The sequence below is a fragment of the Rhizomucor pusillus genome, assembly GCF_041956525.1.
Source record: "Rhizomucor pusillus strain CBS 183.67 unplaced genomic scaffold VTP01scaffold_13, whole genome shotgun sequence".
Lineage (NCBI taxonomy): Eukaryota > Fungi > Mucoromycota > Mucoromycetes > Mucorales > Lichtheimiaceae > Rhizomucor > Rhizomucor pusillus.
Genome location: NW_027192155.1, coordinates 281612 through 297923, shown reverse-complemented (window position 1 = coordinate 297923; position 16312 = coordinate 281612). Strand labels below are relative to the sequence as shown.

The following is a 16312-nucleotide window of genomic DNA, read 5'->3' as shown; positions in this document are numbered from 1 at the left end:
GCGATCACCATGTCCCGCCCGCTCATCTACCTGGACGAATCCATTCCTTGTATTTATTGTTGGTAAACTAGTCGCTTGGGGTATATCCTTGATTTACAGGGTGCAGGTTATATATATTTGGACATCCGCCGGTCGGTCTCATTGCGAATTGATGGTATGTTTTAAGGTTTGCCTTGGCAACGGTTGTTCGCGCGGCGGAAAACTGAAGATCATTCAAAACGCATATAACTACAAGAAAATGTGGGTGCCCAGCCAACAATACATTGGTATATTACAGTGGGTATCTTGTTCCCCAAAAAACGAAAAAAAAAAGATATAGAAAAGAAGAAGCTAGACTTCAGTAGTAGATCCATACCCGTCCTTGGTCGTTGATCCGTAAAGCAATCGGCCTTGTTCGCTGTCAATGGAAGGCACAAACGAGCTGGGGCTCTTGTGCGACGGATAGATGGAAGCAATCGAAGTATTGCCTGAAGCATTTTGCTGCTGCTGCTGTCTGCGCTGTTGCTTTGCAATTTCGGCTTCATTCTTTTCGTATTTATCAGCAACCCACAACGCAGCACCGACGACGTTCGTCCACATGAAGAGCAAGTTGAACAGAGGCACGAGTTCGAGCGCTACAGCAACGGCGCCAAAGTTGCAGTATGATGCACGGTTGCGCCATGCAAAGCGTCGAGATTCGGATACGCTGAAGCCGCGAAATTCAATGTCATAGTGCAGATGATGACCCCAGCTGTAGTTGAAAAAGGAAGACGTTTTAGCATAATTGTGAGCGCATGCAACAAATAAATACAGGTAACGGTACCATGCAGGCCATCCATTGATGTAGCAAGCAATGGCGGTGCCAACCACGGGTATAAGATGCAAGGGTGCCGTGATGATCCAAACAAAAATCTGTGTGGGTTGTGTCAAGTCAACAAAAGGTCAATCCTTGCTTTTCACGCGGCGTTGTTTTTTACCTGAGCCAAGACAAGGAACCAGACCAAGACAACGCCAGACGAAATGCCGCGGCAGCACAGGACAAGACCGTTCACTTCGACCCGGGTTGCAAACATCCGGCCCATACCACGCGCCTTGAGTGTGGCGTCAAACAAGGCGTCCTGATAAAATGGCAGCAAGATAGCAAAAAAGATCACGTCCATAAGTGCAGATTCGAGCAATACGAATACGATAGACACAATCCATGCCAGCCATGCCGGGCAGTTTGCGTTTATAAGTGCTTGAGCCTGCAGTGGCAGCAGGAATACAAATGAAAGCACCAATGACAGTATGCCAAAGATGAGTGTCAGCAGGAATGGGCAGAGCACTTTGACCCACAGCTACGTCCGCCCTTTCATGTGAGTATTATGTCTGCGGTCTGCTTGAGGAGAAGCCTTACCTGAGGGTGCGAGAGGAAGTAGAATATGCCTGCAATCGGGTATGTGTAGGGCGGCGCCATGATCACGGCTGCTGGGACAAAAAGAAAACGGAAAGGCAGGAAGGCGTGAGTGACTTAGGAGGTAGGAGGAGGGGTTTCTTTCATCAAGCAATCAAAATTGCCCCCAAAAGAGTATTCTTACCCGAGCCAACAATGATCAACCATGTTGAATATCTTTACTACCTACTGCATGTGCCGCAAATTGCTGACCTAAGGATTCAAGGTTTGACCGAACGGTATGTACACACGCAAAGAGATAGAATAAGAGTATGTATATTTTTATATATGTGTATATTCTGGAGCAACGACTGCAGCAATGTTTTGAGCCCTGCTGATGAGGTCACACACTCTCCATTAAGCATGAAAAAGAGGAGAGAAGTGAGAGAAAAAGAGGAGGACGGGCGGAATAGGATACAGTACATCCTCGTGAGTATGGATCGAGGATCAGGAGTTAGAGAGACTGTCTGTCTTGCAAGTGCAGCTTCTTTTTGTTTGCTAGTTGCTTCTTCTCCCTTTCTTTTCCTTTTCCTCTTTTTCTTTTTTCCCTTCTTTTCTTTACTTGATTCGTAATTTATCACCAATGTTGTCATTGCAAATAATACAATTGTACGTTACATTATTACTCTTGGTCGTATTAACATGGAGTGGAGCGTGCATCTATGCTCTGCGGACATGGGACGAGGCATCTAGCATGGCGGCAGCTGTGACGTCTAGAATGACGATCGACCAGCGAGTTAAGATAACGACCGGTGTGGATGGGCCGTGCACTGGCAACAGCGGCAATGTTCCTGGGTTCCCCTCGCTTTGTCTCCAAGACGGACCACTCGGGGTGCGTGGTTCAAAAGGCACGAGTGCATTTGTTGCAGGGATCAACGCCGCTGCGTCTTTTGACAGAGCACTCATCCGTCAGCGGGGTGCTCATCTGGGTCAAGAGTTCCGTGGCAAGGGCATCAATGTGATCCTAGGTCCAAACATGGATATTCTGCGAGTACCCGAAGGAGGACGCAATTGGGACAGCTTTGGAGAGGTAAGAAAAGATGCGCTTATCTCCAACGTGAACAATTGCTTATTTAACCAAGGACCCATATCTCAGCGGTGTCGTTGCTGCAGAAACGATTCTAGGCACGCAGTCCGAAGGTGTTGTACGTGATAAAAATTACTTGCATGAAACTCGCTTGTGTAGCGTCAATTCTAATAAGCATAATGATAGATATGTACAGCCAAACATTACATTGCCAACAACCAAGAAACAAACAGAAAAATCGCAAGTACAAGTATCTGCATCGAGAAGTAGGGAAATCCTATGCTGATGAATATGCTTCTGTTAGTACTCTTCCAACTTGGACGACCGTACTCTCCATGAGATCTATCTTTGGCCGTTTGCTCGATCCGTTGAAGCCGGCGTAGGTTCTGTCATGTGCTCATACAACCGCGTGGATGATGTGTTTGCGTGCGAAAACAACCATACACTGACATCTATTCTTCGCGACGAGCTCGGCTTTCAAGGATGGGTTGTAAGCGACTGGCACGCTACGCATTCAACGGCAAAGGCTGCAAATGCCGGTCTTGATATGAGCATGCCTGGCGATGATGGACACTTCGGCTCTGCCTTGCTGAAGGCCGCGGATGCAGGCAAGGTATCCGAACAACGGGTAAGTATTTCTAATGAAGTATTTGATGCATGAATGCAGTTACAGATAAAGTTTTGTATATAGCTCACAGAGATGGTTCATCGCATCGCCGCAGCATGGTACAAAGTACATATAACCAAATAACTGGAAACTAAACGAGGACTAACTCTAGCCAATTAAACGTATGCCAGATGGGTCAGGACCAAGTAAGTTCTTAGGCCAGCAATTTAATCTCAACAGTTTCGTTGCTTAATATGCGACATGTTTTAGAATTATCCGGGAGTGCAAGTCCAAAGTGACAACGACGTGCAGTCTGACCACAAGACTGGTATTCGGGAGATGGGTGCTGCATCGACGGTCCTGTTGAAGAACGAGGCAAACATACTGCCCATCAATCCGGCCAAAGTTAAAAAGATTGCCGTTATCGGCAGCGATGCAGGCAAGAACCCCATGTATGCCAAACACTGCTTTTAAAACTTTATCGTGATCTTCTCACACGAATTAAAGTGGGCCAAATACATGTCCGGCAAACTATTGTCCGTTTGGCACAGTTGCTGAAGGTGGAGGCTCGGATGCGGCGTCGTTCCCTTACGTGGTAACTGTAAGTTAAATTATCTTGGATTGCTTTAGATAAAGGCGATGTCCTCACAATATATGCAGCCTCTTGAAGGAATAACCGCACGAGCCAAAAAGGATTCCATCAAAGTCACATCCTTTTTGAACGACCTCGGTCCCGTCGGCGACATTGCCTCGTCCTTGTTTCCGTTTGTTGCCAAGAACGCCGATGTTGCTATCGTATGCGTCAGCGCATTTTCGGCAGAAGCATTTGACAGAGTATCAAAGGGAGCTGGTCCGATAGATGATCTTTTGGTAAGCAGATAAGTATTGTATCAAATGGAGACAGCCAGCAGAATTGACACCTTCCCACTCAGATCAAACGAACAGCAGATGCCAACAAAAACACGATCGTTATTATACACGCAACGGATCCTATCGAGATGCCATGGATAGACCATCCAAACATTAAAGCGGTGGTGTGGCCGGGTCTACCTGGTCAAGAAACAGGCAACTCTCTAGCAGATGTTTTATTTGGAGACGTCAATCCGTCTGCTCGGCTCCCATTTACGATTGCCAAAAAGATGTCGGATTATCCGGCTTCCAGTACCTGGAATGTCGAGGTAATTAAATAGTACCAGCTCTGCATCCTCAAAGTATTATTGTGTTAACCATCGATCTTTGCGTCAACAACAGATTGACTACAAGGAGAAGCTGCTCGTAGGGTACAAATGGTTTGATGCAAAGAAGATTGATCCGCTGTTTGAATTTGGTGCGGGTTTATCGTACACACAGTTCACGTATCGCGATCTGTCGCTGCAAGTGCAAGCCAACGCTGTAACGGCGTCTCTGTACGTCAAGAACTCTGGCAATCGCGACGGAGCCGAAGTTGTGCAGGTCTACGTGTCATTTCCGGCGGCAGCGCAAGAACCGCCTAAACTTCTCCGCGGGTTTGATAAAGTATATCTCGAGGTTGGACGAGAGCAACAAGTAAACATTGAGCTTGATAAGCAGCGGGACCTGAGTATATGGAAGGATAAGCAATGGACGGTACTTCCCGGCGAGTATCAAGTGCACGTCGGCGCCAGCAGCCGTGACCTGCGACTGCAAGCATCGTTCAGTTTGCATTGATTTTTTTTTTTCACACGACCCTCACTCGATCAATCTGCATGAATACCCAACTCGCGAAATAGAAAATCATTCTATATCGGTGATCATCTTATGCTGTTGCTAGTATTGAGCTTATATAGAACATAAGAACCTATGATTACATCGTCCCTCCAAAAACTACGTAGATGGTCATCCATGGCTGGCGCGGGTCAAAGTGTTTTGTTTATCGCGAGCTGCTTAAATGTGCATTGTCGGGTTATCAAATGAGGATACCGAAAATTCTGATAAGATACGAGCAGCAGGGGAGAGAAAGAGTGTGTTGTCTCTTTTGCGTGAGTGCAACGCGAGATAGGGCACAAGCATGATTGCATGAAAACAAGAAACCCAACGCACGCCGGCTACTGCAAGTCTTCCGTTTTCCCTTTTCTTTCGCTCTTCTCTCTCCCCACCTCCTCTCACCAATATGATTGGAGAACAAAACGATATCTCGCACATTCCAGTGATCGATTTTTCGCTGTATCAAACCGATCCAGCCCAATGTGCAAAGCTTATCCTTGATGCGGCCGTGAATGTGGGGTTCTTTTATTTACGCAACACCGCTATTGAGCGGGATGCGGTGCAAGAAATGTTTTCCATGGTAAATTCTGTTAAAGAAAAAAGCTTACTAGTGGGGATCACTATTCATCTTAACGAGTGAAATTAAAACATGTAAAGTCCAAGGAATTCTTTGGCACCTCCAAAGAGGATAAGCTCGAGTACGCGATCCAGGAGAACAACATTGGGTATTCGGCTGTACGTCAAGAAGCGTAGGTTTTCAGTCTAGCGCTGGGATGCATTTGTCGTGCTTCGAATAACAATACATGCATACAGCGTGGATCCTGACCACTATAGTCAAGGCGACTACAAAGAGTAAAGTATACCCCGGAATCGATGGGATGCGACGATGATAACGATGATGCTTACCATGGCAAAGGTCATTTCACATAGCAAAGTTTAAAGGAGATGCTCCGTCGCAGCAGCTGCCACCTGCATTTGAAAGCAAAAAGGATCGTGTCAATGCGTTCATCCGGGTCAGAAACCTAATTCAAATTCACATATTTTCCATCGCTGATGCAATATTCGCGTTACCTGTAGGCATGTCACGCGATCGTTTGCCAAATTCTCGAATGCTTGGCGATAGCACTGGAGGTAAGATATATATAAAGTGCCCTCGTATATCCTTATAAAGCAGCAGTGTTTTTGATTTGGTATTGTCGTTTATTAGATTCCGGAATCCGAGGGCGGCCGTTCCTGGCTGGCAAGCCGACACGGATACGATATGCCCTCCAATGATGTTCTTCGTGTACTGCATTATCCAGCCCTCGAGCAAGCTCAGGAAACAAACGATATTAGGATTGGAAGGTTAGTTTAACGGAAATTGTCAAAAGCTGCCACTATACTAGATGTACCACTAGGCACTCGGATTATGGCTCCCTGACATTACTGTTCCAAAACGGCGTTGGTGGTTTGCAAATCCAGGCGAATAGGGACGCCAAAGATGAGGAGAGCATCAAATGGCTGGATGCTCCTGTCCTTGAAGACTGCATTGTTGTCAACCTCGGAGACTGCTTGGAGTACTGGACGAACAATTTACTCAAATCTACCAAGCATCGTGTCATATTCACGCCAGAGACGCAGTTGACGCCTCGATACAGCATGGCATATTTCTGCCAGGGCAGCCAGGCATTGCTTGAGCCTGTCCCGAGCAAATACATCCGGGCATCAGTACCGAAAGATGTTGTGGATGCACAAAATAAGCCGCTCACAGCTGCAGATCATTTGCAAATGCGCCTCAAGGCTACTTACAGCCATTATTAGCTAGTCTCCTCCTCCTTGCAAGGACATGTAAAATAAATAAGAAAAAACGTATCCCCCCCTCCCCTTGATCTAAACAACAGAGATACAGAGCTTCGATGCCTTTCCTTTTACAACGCCACATACGCGTTCAATGGAGATTGTATTTACCTCCTCCTGCGTCTGTATGCATCCCAATGTTTAGATCCAAACATACGTACATCTTCGCAGAAATGAATAGAAGGGGCTCCTTACCTTTTCTACTGCCTGGTGCGTTGATGACATCCGTGACACTTGAAGACAGCACCGTGGAACCATCCGACAAGTCAGCTTGCTGTAATGGCAAACGATGACATAAATGCTGAATCTAAGGAAAGCATGAAGGAATGAAGATAAGGAGCACAAACTAGTGATAAACGAATCAAGCATTATGTCTCGTACTTCCACGACCGATTATAGCTTATTTGGTACCGGAAGTGTCATCTTGTAATCATAGTGTCTTTAGAGGAAGTAACCCAAGTCTGGGGACAGAAAGATATTCAATAAGACTGATTGAAAGTCCTTTGCACCGAACCGTGGCAGCCAGGATGATATTTAGTGAGGTACCATGTAATGTGGATGCAACCAGAGATTGTTACAACACCATCATGGCTACACATCCTTGCGCAGTTTCAAAAAGGAAATTGAACATTCAATGTACCTTAGTACATTTTTACTCTCTGGCGAGTGTCAATTGTTTCGTTTCAGAAAGCTCATTCCTTCTGATCCCGCCTTCGATCACAACTCTTTCGTTGGACTTTGAAAAAAAAGGAGTATGAAGGTTAAAAAAGAGGCACCGGTAACCATCATGCTTTTCATGGGATTATAAAGTGGTGGTACGCTATCTATAATAGCATAGTCTCCTTTCATATCAGACATACCTTTCCAAGACATATATGTAATATCTAGGCTACAAGATAAGCGACTTCTTGTTCCGTTATCGATTCTGATGCATCTGCAGATTCACATAATGTTCATCCATTATTTGTCCCGAAACCTGCACTACATGGGTGGAGATGTAGATAGTAATTTGAGTAGCCACTTATCCAGTAATATGATGGGCTTGACGACATATGCATTGGAGGTTATGCATAAAAGGGAAATGAAATGTAGGCGGATCACTGGAAGGAAGCTGATGGATCTCCGACGGTGTCGGCTCCTTTTGGTAAAGATACCTTTAACATCTCCTGAAAAAAAGAAGAGTGTATATGAGGTACAAATTAGGCAGTAAAAGGGGTTGTCTCGCCCGTGGAAGGGGAAGCCCAGGACAAGTCGGTGAAAAGCAACTCCTCCATGGATGTTCCTCGCTCTATCTCTCTCTCTCTCTTTGCTTGTGTACGTCTATTCTTTCCTTTTTTATCTTCTTTCACCTCGTTTCTCCTCGAGAGAGCTGCGTATCAAAGACGATGGGTTTCCTAGCAACCGAGAAACCTCTGCGCAACAAAGCATCGTTTTTCGACCTGCCCCGCTCGACGACCAACTCGAGCGGGGCGTCCGTTTTCCGCCGCGTGAAATCGTCCCAGCAGCTTCGCGATCGCCGATCGTCTTCGAGCGACGAGGAATCCTCCTCCACCTCTTCGTACTTTTCAGCCTCGCAGGAGCTGTTGCCGTCATCGCCGTCATTCTCGTCCGTGTCTTCCGAACCGCCAGACAAACTTGTGCGAGTGGTGCAAGAGCTGGTGGAGACTGAAGTTGCGTATCACAAGGATATGCAACTCGCGCTGGAATTCTATCACGAGAATCCTTACTTTGCACAGATATGCGGTCATTTGCGATACCTGGCAGAGTTCGAACAGGACTGGGTGAATTCGTTGCAAACTGTCCAGAGTAGTCAGGATTCTGGTACGGCTGTTGCATCTATTTTCATTGAAAAGGTATACAAAGAATTCCGTTTGTATATAAGGCATAATATGATCTGATCTTGTAACGCTGATTTTTTCTTTTTTTCAATGTAGTCAAGGCATTTAGACAAGGTCTACTGTGAATACTGCAAGCGACACGAAGACACTATCAGCAAACTGGCACAGGCTCAGACACTTCGTCCTGACATTGATGAATTTGTAAAGGTGAAAAAAAGAATGAAATCTTATTCTTTCATGCAACAATGAAAAAAAGATAATTATTAAACAAACAATTCTGAGTAGAATGCGACCCGACGAATACTGGAAAGAACAACATGCTGGGACCTCCCAAGTCTCCTCATTAAACCTGTTCAGAGGATACTAAAGTACCCTCTGCTCCTTCAGGTACCGTGTTAAATTTGTCGAGCTTGTTTGAGACAATCTAGGGACTAATATCTATATATTTTGCTGCTATTTATGTACCTCACACTGGCTGTTAGGAAATGATCAGCCTAACCTCACCATCTCACTATAGCTATTCGCTCCTAATGACCGCAGCAGAGTGCGTGCAACGAATTGCAAACCATATCAATGAAATGAAACGACGCAAAGATCTAGTCCAGGACTTGATGGTTGGCACTGGCAGTGGTGCAAAGACCAAGCACTACTCTGCATCGTCGTCGTTATCGCCAAGCAGCGTAGGTAACACATCCCACATTCCTTGATTTCGTGTGGGGAGGAGGAAGAAGGGAAATTGCTAAATTTTTTGATAACCTGTCTGGCTAACTGCCTATTTGGGGTCCTTCTTTTTAGATATCGTAAGTAAAGCATGATATACATTCGAAACAATTCGAGAGCCGATATTTATTATTACGCAATAGTAGCAAGAAGCGAAGTTCAAAACCCAACAAGAAACGGCTTTCAAAGTGCAGTGCGTACAGCTCAGAGCTCCAAGTCCTCGAGCATAGGTTTGAACAGCAGCAGCTTGCAGCGCATGCATTAGTGCAAGATACGTTGCTGTGGGCGGATGAAATGAAGAAACAGTGTCGGAAGCTTGCATCGTTCGCAGCAGCTCTTGAAAGTGTGTATGGACCTTGGGGTACCGTGCACGCGTTCAGTCAGACACCGTTTGATACCTGGGTTCAAGACGCTATCGACGGTCGCATCCAAGAGTTTATCAACGTGCGTGTTACACGGTACCTCGATATCTTTGATGCACCTACTCGACTTATGGAAAAGCGATCCAATAACAAGAAGATGCTGCAGCGCGATGAAGCGTATGAAGCTATCAATGCACAGCTAGAAGAAGAGTTACCACGGTTTTTAGAGTTAGCGGCACAGTACTTTGACATTCTACTATGCGAGCTAGCCCAAATTCAAGCCAACGCGTATCGTAGCCTGCGCCGTGCTTTCAGCGATCTAGTGGACGACAATGGAAGGAGCAAAGATATCCTGCAAGAGTACCATGCCCGGATGCAGACGGTCCACGAATGCATATCAAGTATTACGACCCTGCAAAAGAAACAACTAGATCAAGAGGAACGGCGAAGCAGAAAGCACCACCAGAGTGAAAGCGACCTATTCTCGATTGGAAGTGGAGGAGCAGAATCAAATCGAAGCAGTCTTTTGCTCACGTGGGAAGAAATGCTGACCATGACAGGCAGATCAAGTGAAGGTAGTAAATTTATCACGTCTCGTTTTGCAAAATTACATACTGATTTACAAACTGGCAAAAAAAGATGTGAAGCGATTATCCATGATTTCAACCGCTACATCGTCATCCATATCTCGGCCGCTCGAGCTTATTGTAAGCAGTAACAGCACTGATAAGCAGCTCGATCCGTCCGGCGGCTTGCTCTTTGGAGAAACCAAGCCTGCCTTTTCTGGAATTGCTATACAAGACTATGAATCTGATATTCCGGAACGCCTACAGCTGCGGCAAGGTGATGTTATCCAGATCTTAATGCCAACGGATCCCGAAAACAACAATTCAGACCAAGATTGGTGGTACGGCCGTCTGGAGTCTGGAGGCCCATATGGTTGGGTTCCCGCTCGATGTTGTCGATATTATCAAAACGTTCAAGACTGAGAGGAGTTCCACATTTATTTATCTCTATACATACATAGCACCACACATTATGTTCGTTTTTTGTCCTTTTTCTCTTTGCTGTTACTTCTACTATTCACTAGTTACTATATTTATAATCAAAAAGCAACCTGTTCTACCATCAGTTTCATCGAAGGGTACGGCCGCAAGGTGACCTGTTGCTTTTGACGAGGTACAAAGCCTGGCACTGGTGAAAATTTGAGATTGAGAATGAGAATCGATAGGAGCACCTTGAATTCCATCAAGGCAAACCGGTATCCGATACATTGACGTCCTCCAGCTAGGAATGGAAGGTAGATGTAAGGACTGATCTGGTTAGCGGGTGCGTCGTCCCATCGGGATGGACGGAACTGCTCGACGTCTTTGCCCCACCACCGAGGGTCATGGTGGCTCACCATCGGACATATGAAGATTGTTGTTCCTTTGGGTACATAGTAATGGCCAAAGGTTGTATCTTTGGTACTGATACGGTTGGTCATCGGCACGGGTGGATACAAGCGCATCGTTTCCTTGCACACATTGTTGAGCAACCTGAGGTTGTTGATGGCATCGTATGATGGGATATTGGCCTGCTCGACAAATGATTCCAATCTACCCTCCTGCACGGCTTGCATGAAATCGGAAAAAATGGGAAGCGATGCATCGATGCCATTGAATAATTGCTCGACTTCTTGACGGAGCTGATCTTGTATATCTTGATGCTGCGCTAGCAAATACAGACCCCACGAAAGTGCAACGCTCGTTGTCTCGTGACTAACAGTGCTGCGTGAGCGATAAAGATTTAAAAAATATATATAGTCATCAGTATCATTTACCCAGCCGCAAGGAACGTAAGACATTGATCCTTGAGTTCTTGATTGGTCATGCCACGGCCGGTATCCTCATCAATCTGGCTGATCATCAAAGATAGCAAGTCTCGACTAAGGAAGGTTTTTCCTCGTTTGCGGCCTTGTTCAATCATTTTCTGTGTCTCATCGTTGAGTGTTTGGATATCTCGACGCAAGACTTGGTTGCGTTTGGTCGGCAGTTTCCGCAAAGCTGGCACAAAGATACCGAGGATCCGCATGTACGATGTTTCTCCAAAAAACAAGTCTCTGTACGCTCGACCAAGCCGTCCGCCGGTCGTGTCCAGCTTAGAGTTGGTGACCGATCGAAACTCGGTGCCAAATCCTGCGATGCCGATAACATCCAAAGTAGCCAGACTAAGGCCTTCGGTTACATCAATCTCTACTGGACCGGACACAGTCCGTTTGAGCCATTTGTCACGCAGGTGCACAGCAGGCACCGTCATTGCAGGAATCATGCCTCGAAGTGCTTGAACCGAAAATGCAGGATTCAACATTTTACGTTGGTGTCTATGCTCAGCGCCCTATAATTATCCACTCTAGTTAGACTCAAATTTTTAATCCATCTACGATTTTATACATGACTTGCCTCTGCTAACAGCACGCCGTATCCGAGTACAACGCGCAGAAACTCGACGGTCTCGTGCGGCTTGACAAAGTCGTACTCCTGTGTGGTCAGGACTTGCTTAACCAGCTCTGGATCGCTGATAACCAATCGAGGTCTGTTCCACGGTCCATGATATGCGACAATGGTGCCAAATTTTTTAGTCCATTCTAGCTGACAGGCTCCAGGCTATATAAATCCTAATCCTTTAGAGAAACGGATCAGTAAGTACAGCAAAAGCGAAAAGCTTACATCTGCTCTGAGGATTTGCACCGCGTTGCCGAGAAGCGGGAACCAACCAGTAGGCGGGCCTGGTATCTTGTTGACAGGATGCAGATACAATCGATACAGGAAATATCGCACGAGGATCCACACGGCCGTGCCTGCTAATCCGAATCGCAGCAGCAGGCTTCTGAGCTTGGCGGAAGATTGAAAATACGGTCTTATTAATTGCTGGGTAAGTTCTTGGGTATACTGCAGCATTTGTTGTCGTATGAAAAGGGCAAGATTGTATGGAAAAAAAGTAGAAATTAAAAAGTCATGGTGTGTGCCTTTTATAATCGTGTCTGCTGAGCAAAGAGATAAAGATCGTCGTTGTCGCACAGGTCCAATACCTAAATCAATTCTTGCTATTTAATTTCCCCTGGTGACCTCAATCCGCTCAAAGAAGGCGGCGGCTCGATCTGGCATTAATGAATCTTCGCTGCTATGCGTATTGCCTCCGTAGCTGCTTCAGAGCAATGGCAGTCGACGTGAAAAATAGAACTTTTGGGGCGTCCGGAGGAGATCCGGTCTTAAGCGCCGAGATTCACATTTGATGTAAGCATGGATATTCTTAAAACGTCAAAAACTCACCGAGAAAGAATGTGAAATTCCGGAAGCCACATGGACTAATTTTCTCACATTTGAGATGAACAACTCTTTTCTCAACCAAAATGGGGCGCGCCTTGACAGCGGTCGCTGGCACTGCCCTGTTATGCATTGTTATCCATCATTGTGTATCAGGTAACACTCTGATCTTGTCCCTTCCTCCATGTCAGGATATAACTACTTTGCTAGTAACCAGCATCCGTCTGTAAAGCCCATTGCTGCCCATACGCATGCATTTACACAATTATGCGTTTATCGCAATGTATATAGTTCCAAAGTAGCCAGTTGACCTCTTTCACGCTATCTCTGCAGACTCCCCTGACAAAAGCTTTTGACTCTGCTTACATACGAGTGACGCACTACGAATGTGCAAGCGGCAATGGTTACAAGGCTAGAATGGTCTATTTCAAAGTGCACACTGCTAGCAGAAAATGCATCGTTAGACCCCATCATACCGACTTGGTAGGATGCTATAGGCCACGATACATAGAATAGACTGTTGAACAAAGGTATACCTTAAACTTTTTCTTTTTTGTCTGTTTCGGGGCTGGTCTAACCAAGAGAAAGATGCGGGTTTAAGTCCGACTGCAAATTTTTTAACGATCTGGGCGCATACCCACTAAGCCTTCCCCTTTTCTCCCTTTCATCTCAAAGAAAATGTCTGACGATCACGAGCACACCTTCGAGACTGCTGATGCCGGTGCCTCTGCCACCTTCCCCATGCAGTGCTCTGCCCTCCGCAAGAACGGACACGTCGTAATTAAGGGCAAGCTTTCTCCATTGGTTTTTTGAGATTGGATCGACGCTGCTAACCCGTTTTCGTATCTAGGCCGACCCTGCAAGATCGTCGAAATGTCCACCTCCAAGACCGGCAAGCACGGTCACGCCAAGGTCCACTTGGTCGGCATTGATATCTTCACTGGCAGGTAAGAAAGAGAGAAACCGTATATGGAAATAAAAAATGGAAGAGCTTGCAAGGTACTGACCAAGAACGCAATCAACAGAAAGTTAGAAGATCTCTCTCCCTCCACCCACAACATGGATGTCCCCAACGTTGTCCGCAACGAATACCAACTTATCAACATCGATGATGGTTTCCTTTCCTTGATGTTGAACGATGGCTCCACCAAGGATGATGTCAGACTTCCCGAGGGTGAGCTCGGTGAGCAATTGCAAGCCGACTTTGATGAAGGCAAGGACTTGCTCGTCTCCGTCGTCTCCGCCATGGGCGAAGAACACGCCTTGTCCTGTAAGTATCAAGCAGAAACAAAAACTTACGTTGATTGCTCTCGTTTACTAAGTCATTCTACAGACAAGGAAGCCCCCAAGGGCGCTTAAGTTAGTTTTTGATGATGGAAAAGAAAAAACAAAAGCCATTTGCGCATTGTAAATGTTCATACTATACATGAGCTTGCTTTATGGTCCTCGACTTTGGACTTAGACTCCTTTTTTCATTTCTTTTTCGGTTTACTATGCGCGTGTGTATGTATATCAGCGCCGCTCTACTGCCGGATAAGGAGTTCCTGGTTTGTGGGTGTCAACGAAAAGTTTAAACCAACAATCATCATGGAAGATCGTATACCACGAAAAATCGTGCACACTTCCCCATCGTGCAGTTTCAGTCACGTCATGCGAAAAGCAGTCTCCAGTATATACTGGATTTTGAGGAAATATTTGCGCGGTCTGGAAAATCCTTTTGCGCTTTTAGTTGGCTACATTTTGCGCCTACAGAAATCGAATTAACGTTGGACCACTGTAATCTACTGAAAATTGACGACTTACGCTTGCGATATTCGTGCAAGCCCGTAAGCAGAGCCAGCGCAAAAGGACGCCCCAGGTCGCATAGTACAAGAATTGACAAGCCATTGGCTTTAACGTAAAAGTAGCCTTCTATTTCTTACCTCTCCTATAATTATCAAGTCAGTGCATATGTTTCATGTAGGCTTATCGATGGAAAACTTATATTCATCTAGTGAAGATTGTATGTCTGTCCGTTCGACAGAATCCTCCTGGGCATCATTGCTAACATTTCAGCGCTTTAACTGTGAAGTCCAATTATTACCAATGATGTCAGGGGAGTTGCTTGTATTCAGCATGTGTAAAGCGGCTGAATGTCTTGTAAAAGGCGATAGATGTATACCGTCTATCACCCGGCTAATGCCATTAAGGGCAATGCAAATTGCCGCCATATAGTCACGGCCTTGTACGACTCGCCCGGCCCTATGCAAAGGACACTTGGTATTCATGCATAAAGAAGCACCATGAACGGACCGTTTTTTCTTCTTGCCATCCTTTAGGATGGTTGCTCTGGGCCGCACAACAGGTCCTAGGCACCAGCCGCAGGTTTGAGATGTTCTATATTCTGATGTCATGACCACAACTGTGTGTAAATGGTGCTCTTTTCGTATCTTCGTGGCCTTTAACCGTGCGTTTGTTCCTAAACCTTGGTCGCCGATGAACATAATGGGAATAGACTTCTTCCCGGTTCCGCAAGCTTCTTTCACGTATGCCCTTTCTGGTGGGGAGTTATAGAAATATTGTAGAGTATCACGGTGTTCACGAAATCGATCCACTCCAGATACAGTCTCGACTTGTGCAGCCACGTCAGCGATTTCCCAGGTACCTCGAGGTACTCCTTTGCTCTTCATCAATTTGTTTTTCGTCCCTTTTTCTTCGTTCTGTTTGAACTTGTCATAATCTGCAAGTGTCTTTTTTGACTGTATGAATGTTTGCAGCTGTTTCTCGCGAGATACGGTGCTTTTGTTGGATTTATCAGCTCTCAGTAACACTGTCTGGCTGCATTTTTTCCTGTGTGTCATAAGTTTTGCTGGAAAAGAAGATGATTCACGGAAAAAGAGAGTCTGATGGCGCCTGAAGCTTTACATATTCATGCAGATAAAGAGTGAAACAACCGTCTTCCCTGGCATTTCCGGTCTTCTCTGCTTGGATAAGAGCCTGTTGTAATCATGCTTGGACATATGTACCTTTGAAATGAAAACAATAAAGGCATAGATGTATGAGCCATATCTGATCAGCACTCAGAGGTGGCATGTTGGCTTGTGAAGGGCATACGACCGTCAAATAAGGTTAATGATACTTAGGAAGAATTGAGAAGTTACATTTATTACAGTGTACGTATTTCTTGATGGACATTTAGGAACAAAGTCGCTGACGGTGTCCCTAGTTTCCCTTTTGTTTTCATCCCGGAACACCAGATTTAATTAATGAATAGCTTGCGTCAGAGATATCATCGTTTGCTTTGACTAGTCGACTTGCATACGCGGCTTTCTTCTTGCCCTGGAAAGCTTGGCCATGGACACGATCAATGCAAAGGAAATAAGTTTTTCTTCATTCTAACGTACTTCTTTTATATCTATGTTCATAACTTACAATTGTTTACAAGCTCCAACATTGTACCAAAGGTAGCCACAAACAGTCATTCACTTATGGAGATATCTAAAAG

General features: G+C 45.6%; 6 protein-coding genes across 6 annotated transcripts; 4 read left to right on the top strand and 2 right to left on the bottom strand.

Moving 5' to 3' along the window:
• Nucleotides 1–330: 330 nt before the first annotated feature.
• Nucleotides 331–1435, bottom strand: VTP01DRAFT_2499 (uncharacterized protein; the record flags this gene model as incomplete). The annotated part of the gene is made up of 4 exons (XM_069380966.1): nucleotides 331–730; nucleotides 803–891; nucleotides 957–1316; nucleotides 1376–1435. The coding sequence occupies 4 exons, from the start codon at nucleotides 1433–1435 to the stop codon at nucleotides 331–333; spliced, it is 909 nt and encodes a 302-aa protein (XP_069237275.1).
• Nucleotides 1436–1994: 559 nt separating this feature from the next.
• On the top strand, nucleotides 1995–4731 carry VTP01DRAFT_2498 (uncharacterized protein; the record flags this gene model as incomplete). Its single annotated transcript, XM_069380965.1, has 11 exons — nucleotides 1995–2441; nucleotides 2494–2556; nucleotides 2625–2678; nucleotides 2743–3066; nucleotides 3130–3171; nucleotides 3237–3251; nucleotides 3316–3497; nucleotides 3553–3646; nucleotides 3706–3915; nucleotides 3978–4223; nucleotides 4297–4731. The coding sequence occupies 11 exons, from the start codon at nucleotides 1995–1997 to the stop codon at nucleotides 4729–4731; spliced, it is 2112 nt and encodes a 703-aa protein (XP_069237274.1).
• A 442-nt stretch (nucleotides 4732–5173) lies between these two features.
• On the top strand, nucleotides 5174–6567 carry VTP01DRAFT_2497 (uncharacterized protein; the record flags this gene model as incomplete). Its single annotated transcript, XM_069380964.1, has 7 exons — nucleotides 5174–5347; nucleotides 5425–5516; nucleotides 5581–5619; nucleotides 5684–5780; nucleotides 5845–5898; nucleotides 5975–6111; nucleotides 6165–6567. 7 exons carry the CDS (start codon nucleotides 5174–5176, stop codon nucleotides 6565–6567), a joined length of 996 nt encoding a protein of 331 aa, XP_069237273.1.
• Nucleotides 6568–7988: 1421 nt separating this feature from the next.
• VTP01DRAFT_2496 (uncharacterized protein) lies at nucleotides 7989–10512 on the top strand (the record flags this gene model as incomplete). Its single annotated transcript, XM_069380963.1, has 6 exons — nucleotides 7989–8456; nucleotides 8538–8648; nucleotides 8727–8828; nucleotides 8924–9121; nucleotides 9312–10098; nucleotides 10163–10512. 6 exons carry the CDS (start codon nucleotides 7989–7991, stop codon nucleotides 10510–10512), a joined length of 2016 nt encoding a protein of 671 aa, XP_069237272.1.
• Nucleotides 10513–10628: 116 nt separating this feature from the next.
• On the bottom strand, nucleotides 10629–12462 carry VTP01DRAFT_2495 (uncharacterized protein; the record flags this gene model as incomplete). Its single annotated transcript, XM_069380962.1, has 4 exons — nucleotides 10629–11283; nucleotides 11346–11899; nucleotides 11956–12168; nucleotides 12232–12462. 4 exons carry the CDS (start codon nucleotides 12460–12462, stop codon nucleotides 10629–10631), a joined length of 1653 nt encoding a protein of 550 aa, XP_069237271.1.
• A 1044-nt stretch (nucleotides 12463–13506) lies between these two features.
• On the top strand, nucleotides 13507–14187 carry VTP01DRAFT_2494 (uncharacterized protein; the record flags this gene model as incomplete). Its single annotated transcript, XM_069380961.1, has 4 exons — nucleotides 13507–13615; nucleotides 13679–13775; nucleotides 13854–14098; nucleotides 14162–14187. The coding sequence occupies 4 exons, from the start codon at nucleotides 13507–13509 to the stop codon at nucleotides 14185–14187; spliced, it is 477 nt and encodes a 158-aa protein (XP_069237270.1).
• Nucleotides 14188–16312: the final 2125 nt, after the last annotated feature.